Source organism: Pagrus pagrus (assembly GCF_965226575.1).
Source record: "Pagrus pagrus genome assembly, chromosome: 16".
In the NCBI taxonomy this organism is placed as follows: Eukaryota; Metazoa; Chordata; class Actinopteri; order Spariformes; family Sparidae; genus Pagrus; species Pagrus pagrus.
Genome location: NC_140200.1, coordinates 1,279,571 through 1,286,320, shown reverse-complemented (window position 1 = coordinate 1,286,320; position 6,750 = coordinate 1,279,571). Strand labels below are relative to the sequence as shown.

General features: G+C 43.9%; 1 protein-coding gene across 3 annotated transcripts in view; it reads left to right on the top strand.

Moving 5' to 3' along the window:
* Window positions 1-6,750, top strand: part of adgrg6 (adhesion G protein-coupled receptor G6) — an 80,120-nt gene that overhangs the window by 27,531 nt on the left and 45,839 nt on the right. For all 3 annotated transcript variants that reach the window (XM_084376757.1, XM_084376755.1, XM_084376756.1), the window contains one exon: window positions 6,067-6,132. In XM_084376757.1, the coding sequence (XP_084232883.1) occupies window positions 6,067-6,132 (66 nt within the window). The remainder of the gene's footprint in view (window positions 1-6,066; window positions 6,133-6,750) is intronic.

Sequence of the window (6,750 nt, the reverse complement as noted above, 5' to 3'; positions counted from 1 at the left end):
CTGAGTGAAAAGTTGTGTTTCAGACTCGGCGCCGTCCTTACATGGAGGTTTGCAGAGTTACTGGACGGATTGGACCTGAAAGGTGAGCTCACATGTGAAGCCGGCAGTGTTTTGACAGGTTATTTTACAGCCTCAGAGCTCACAAACTCTGACTTTTTCCATTCTTCAATAATGGAAGTTTTATAGCTGCTGCTGCTGACTGACGATTGGTTTTTATCTCTTTCTCCTCACTCGGAGGTTTATTTCCTTTGCTGAAGCCCCGGAGACACGTCCTTATGAAGCTGTTGCTGAAAAGAGAAGAAAACTGGACAGCAACAAATATAAACCGCAAAAAACTAAATGCAAAAACTGACAAAATTAGAGTAGTGTGCAGCCTCGGGCTCACAGCGGGTGAGGTTCACTGTCACGGCATCTCCTCGAGACGTTCAGGTACTTGTGTAAAAACAGACTCTGGTAAAAGTAAAAGTACTGATTCAACTTCTTTACTCCAGTAAAAGTAATCGAGTACAGGCTCAGCATGTAGTCTGCTGTAGTGTTGGGTGAGTGACGGATGAAGAAGAGTGAAGAAGAAGAAGAAATACTCAAACAAAAGTCAGACGTCTTGAAGAGAAGATCTCTAATCTGCTGCGTCCATATTTCTGTTAATCTCGGGGTCCGTCATCATCGAGAGGCTGCAGCTCAAGTTCACGACACAGAGGTGAATTTAAATCATATGTAAAACATTTATGTTGCATTTTACTCATTATTATGTTATTTATTAAGTCCCTGAATCCCTCAGACCCCTGCTGTGGTGCTGAAGGCCTCCCTGTTGTTGAGGTCTGGAGGTTAAAGGTCCCTGAGTTTGTCATTATCGCACCGTCAGTCATTGGTTTAATTAATCTGACGCTGGCTGTTAGTTGGAAACAGGAAGTAAACAGTCTCCTGTGTGTCGTTCACCTTCACTCCCCTCCGTCTGTGCGTCTGATGCTCTTTAATTACATAATGAACAAAAGGAAAAGAAGTCAGAGCGTGTGCTGAACATGATTCATGAGTCAGAAACAATCAGGATAGGTGAACAGAAGAAGGTGATTTCTGGTGGCAGGTTGTGATTAAAATCAAACAGCTGAACGTTTCTAAACTCTGTGCCTGAACTTTAAGACTTCGAGCCTCTGCTGTAATATTCACTTTCATTTGAATCCTTCTTTAAGTCTTAATCACAGCTTCATGAATGAATTCAAGCTGAAATTAAAAATGAAATCAGAGTTTGTTCTGAATTGATGGACCTCTCCGTCCTCAGCGGGACGCTCAGGCTCGGCTCCTCGGCTCAGAGGGGTGCGTTGATTTCGTTTACCTTGAAAATGTTTCTTTTTACGAGGCGACCAAAGCGCTCGGGACCTTCTGAGGCCGGTTTTATGTTCCTCTCTGGTGGGTTAACGAGGCTGCTGCTGATGGAGGCAGAGACGGAGCTGTCGCCAGGCGCCTGCCGAGCTGCGTGTGTGTGTGTGTGTGTGTGTGTGTGTGTGTGTAGGTGTGTGTGTGTGTGTGTGTGTGTGTTTGTGTGTGTGTGTGTGTTTGTGTGTGTAGGTGTGTGAGCTTATATATGTGAACATGCGTGTCGATGCTTCATTAAGGTAGATGTGTGTTTAATGTTTACGTGTTGGCATGCATGTGTGTGTGTCTGTGTTAAATTGTCTTTCATCTCTTAGTGATGCCTGAGGACACACACACACACACACACACACCACACACACACATCATGCACACACACACACTTTGTGATGGTGCCTTACAGTCTCTGTACAGAATCTCCCTTAAAGGAGAATTACAACTTTTTATAACTCTGTTTATATTTTAGTAGTTTCGGCTGTTATTTCTGCTAGAAACCACAACATCACCAGACTCCATTAACAAATGTGGTGATTTTAAGAGTTGTTGAGTTAAAACAAACTCTCTAACGTAGTGAAACTCTGTCTCTGACAGATTCTGAATCATTGTCTCCTTGTTGTGAATTCAGCATTAAATGAAAACAGTCAGTTGTTTGTTTCCTTGTACAAAGTGTCAGTTTGTGGCAGCATGGCTGTACCAGCCTGTCTGCTTCTGTGTCTAAAGTGCTAAAGTCTTACCTGCCAACATTTAGCAGCTGTTTGAACACACTGTTTACACTGATTTCACCATTTACACTCAATTTATGAAAGAAGAAACATTTTATTGATCTAAACATGTCACATTTTACAAACACACTAACCAGTAACCAGTATAGGCGACTTCTTTGTCCCCAGACTCCCTTAACAAATGTGTCAGTTTAGTGAGTTGTTGAGTTGGAGACACTTTATAAACTGTGTGAAACTCTGTCTCTGACTGATTCTGACTGATTTGTTCCTTCTTGTAAATTCAGCAAATGTTCTGCATGAACTTCTTTCTGTCTTTGAGTAGAAACATGGAGTCTGTTTGTCCCAGTGATGGACGGGTTTATCTGAATCACCGTATTTGCTCAGACTCATGTTTTAAATTCAGGAACAGCAAATGGAAAATCTTATTAAACTACATATTTGTTGAAAAGCCTCAGTGTTGTTGTGTCCGCCATGAGTTCATATGAAACGCTGCAGAATATTCGCCCTGAATATGAGCCGGCTGTGGCAGCCGCTCACCTGAGAATAATGAACATGTTTTTCCAGTAATGACTGAATTATAGTCCGCTGCCTGGTGTTAAGTCATTAGATCATTATAGTTCATCAGCTACTGTCACCCTGATGAAGACGTACAGGCTGTTTGTATTTACACTGAGAGGAAAATCTTCATTTTATGTATTTTTACATTCTGCTGCTGTGACACAACATCCACCCTCTCACCGATCTCTCTGAAATTCAGATAGGATGTTTATGTGCGGACGATTGGCCTTTTATCCTATAAAACATGTAAATGTGACGCCTCTTACTGCAGATGAAATACACATTTTCACAGTAATGACAGTAAATGTTGGTCTGCTGAATGATTAGAGCAGTTATAGCTTATTATCAGTGATCGTGTTCGTTATCTGCCTTCGTCCTGACCGACACCTTCTCCTGTTAAAGAGCTCAGTGGTCCAGCAGAGGAGCACAAAGCAGCATTCATCTTCTCTAATCACAACATGCTGCTCAGAGCAAGATAGCAGAGGACAAGAGCAGAGTGGGGGGTGAAAAATGAAGCGAGAGGATGAGGAGACGAGAGAGGGTGGTGTGAGGAGAGGAAGATAAAGAAGTGAGGTGAATGAGAAGGAGGGAGGGATCGAGGAGAGGAAGAGAAGTGAGACCAGCAGTAACAACAGTGAAATAAATAATGTCAGTGCTGTGGAGGTGAGTAAACCTCTGATGAACGTTGACAGCGATCCTCTGTCGCAGCCTTGAAATCGCTGACATCATAAAAATGATCTGTGTGAAATAGTTTTCGTAAGCAGTATCCTGAAAGACAGTGGAGGCCCACACAGCGACCAGATCACCAGAGTAGATGTCAGCTGAGGACGTTTCTGCATTTCCCTCTTCCTCATCACGATGTTGTTGTGTTTAAGCTCTGGTCAGGCTCAGGTTGAGAACGTCTCCAGGTGTCCTTAAAATACATCCACTATCCATATCTATCAATATCCACTCACAGACTGATGTCGACCTATCAGAGCACATCACGCACGGCAGACGCAGCGAGACGAAACAAAGACGTAAAAGACGTGAACAGACAGAGAGGGAGGCTGAATGGGGAGAAAAGGCGTGTTAGTGTCTCGTATCTGCAGAGAGTTTCTTATCTTCTCTCTTTGTTGCTGCTCGGACGCTTTACCAACCCAACATGTGGCTATTTGACGTCCTGGGAATGAGACTCAACTATCAACTATCTTTGTGGTGCGTTCAGGAACAGCTGGGACAAATCCTACTGACTCTACCTTTAACTTTAATAGTCTTTGAATTATATTAATATGACGTGAGCTTCAGTTAGCTTTGACCACAAATGTCCTTCAGAGGGAGACTTTTTACTCTGATACTCTGAGTACATGTCAGAGCCTGTACTCGATTACTTTTACTGGAGTAAAGAAGCTGAATCAGCACTTCTACTTTTACCAGAGTCTGTTTTTACACAAGTATCTGAACTTCTCCTGGAGGAAACACTGTGGATGGGTCACCCAGGAGAGACTGTTGAAATGAAACATCAGGTGTGTAATGTATCCCAGTGGTTCTGTTGCTTCAGATTAACCAAACTGTTACGTACTTATATTTGCTATCGTGGTGCCAAAGGTCAGCTGACGGGTCTGCTCTCCACGCAGGATTGACATATCACCTGCACACAGTTTGAATGAGTGTCACTTGTACCCTGAGTGATGAGACCAGGTTGAGAGGAAAGAAAGCAGAAAGGCAAAAAGAGGGAATGACAGTAAAGAAGTGGAAGGACGAGGAGACAGGTGGAGCGTGACAGGACACAATCCTCAGCCGTTCTCACCTCCTTTGAACCACACGCCGTCCCCGATTACTGAATTCCTGCTTTCTCACTCGGCTGATCACTGCGATGATTTGCTGACTTCTCCCGAACACATTCCTTCTGTTACAGTGTGTGTGTGTGTGTGTGTGTGTGTGTGTGTGTGTGTGAGACTCAACACAGTGTCTGCTTTCACTGGCTGCCTGTTCTCCCACTCCCTCTGAAGGCCTGTGAATATACAGTATGTGTGGGCCGGAGCCGGGCTCACCATTACATTTACAAACGGCCGAGTGCTGGAGGAGCGCTTGGTTTGTGGCTGCTGTGAGCGCCCTCGCTGAGACAGACTGTCCCTGGAATAAAACATCAGGAATTTGATCCGAGCTCGCAGCCAATCTGTTTCCCACCACAGCCCACAGACTGATCGATCGGAAACCTGCAGATGTTAGAAATACTGTGAGAACGTTTCAACATGATGATGGATGATAGATGATGGATGGATGATGGATGGATGACGGATGATGGATGGATGGATGGATGATGGATGGATGATGGATGATGGATGGATGGATGGATGATGGATGATGGATGATGGATGATGGATGGATGGATGATGGATGGATGGATGATGGATGGATGATGGATGGATAGATGATGGATGGATGGATGGATGATGGATGGATGATGGATGGATGGATGATGGATGGATGGATGGATGGATGATGGATGATGGATGGATGATGGATGGATGGATGATGGATGATGGATGGATGATGGATGGATGGATGATGGATGATGGATGGATGGATGATGGATGATGGATGGATGACCATGTGACGTCACTATAACTGTAATAACCAGACCACATTTAACCTTCAGGTTCTGCTGCTTCCTCCTTTGTTGTCTCCAGCTGAGTCATTCCTCACCACCTCACCCAGAACTTGGACCTTGTCCCAGTTCCCAGTGAAAAGATTCATGAAACGACTTCTGTTAAATTCATGGGACATCATCCTGGAGCTGCAGTCCAAACACTTTTAGTGATGAGTTAAACAGAGTTTAATGTCATCATTTCTGTGATTCTTACTACTAATACTTCTACTCAGCCTCGCCCACAGACTGTTTTTCACTGTATTGGGTTGAAATTTGTCCTGAACATCCAAGTTAGTTTGTTGTTTGGTTTGTTGGTCGGTCGGTCGGTCGGTCGGTCAGACGACCGACTGACCGAGTTGGTTGTTTGGTTGTTAGTTGGTCGGTCGGTCAGTCGGTCAGTCGGACGACCGACTGACCGACTGACCGAGTTGGTTGTTGGTTAGTTGGTTGTTTGGTTGTTAGTTGGTCGGTCGGTCAGTCGGTCGGTTGGTCGGTGGGTTGGTTTGTTGGTCGGTTCTTGTCTTTGTTGTTTAGGCTTCTTGGTTTCCTGCCATTTATAAAACACATGTAAAATCAACCAATGACCTCGAATATCTGATGTCATTGTGTAATAGCCTCTACGTCGCCTCCAGGATTGAATTAATATCAGTTAACTTAATATCTGATTACTGAAATCACTGACAACATGACTTTTGTTGTCTAACCTGTCCCATGTTTAAACCTCGTTCCCTGATCATTTTAACTGATTAACCTTTTTGTTTTTAATCTTCCCTCCCCTCCCTAAAGGTGTCTCCCCACCCAGCAACACACCAATCACCACCAGCTGTGACTCCCCTCGACTGGGCTGCCCAGGTAGGAGAAATAAACACACCTGCATGATAGACCTAACAACTGTTCATAAAAAACTGGGATGTCTGTGGTCACTTTCACACCTGTTGTCGGTTTATTTAATCTGGAGAGAACATATCTACTTTCGGTCTTTTACTTTTGGTACCTTATAGTACGAAGTAACCAATCACAATCGTCGTGGGCGGAGCTTAACCCAGGATGCAGCAGTGGTGCCTCTGCCTGCAAAATAGCATTGGGGGGAACTTATTCTGCCTTGACAGTGAAATCAGCTGCTAGCTTGTTTAGGTCTGTAGCGTTCCTGAGCAGGTTAGTGTTAGTGTAACGATGTGGGTAGGGGGTAGAATAAGGTGACACAAAGACTGTTTTCCTGCATTTATTTGCCCCTACAGAAGACAGTATAACTCATTATTGGCTTCAAAGCTCATATGCTATGAATATCTCTGCAGCTCTACATTAGTCACATGACGTGGGGTGAAATGCCAAATGGCACCCAAAAAGTTCAATTTAAAGGTCATCAGCATATATTAAACTGTTAAAATCAACACAAAACAGCAGGGTGTCACAATAGTGTCAACAGTGAACAATATACACCAAAGGTTACGACTTTAATGGCTCAATTTT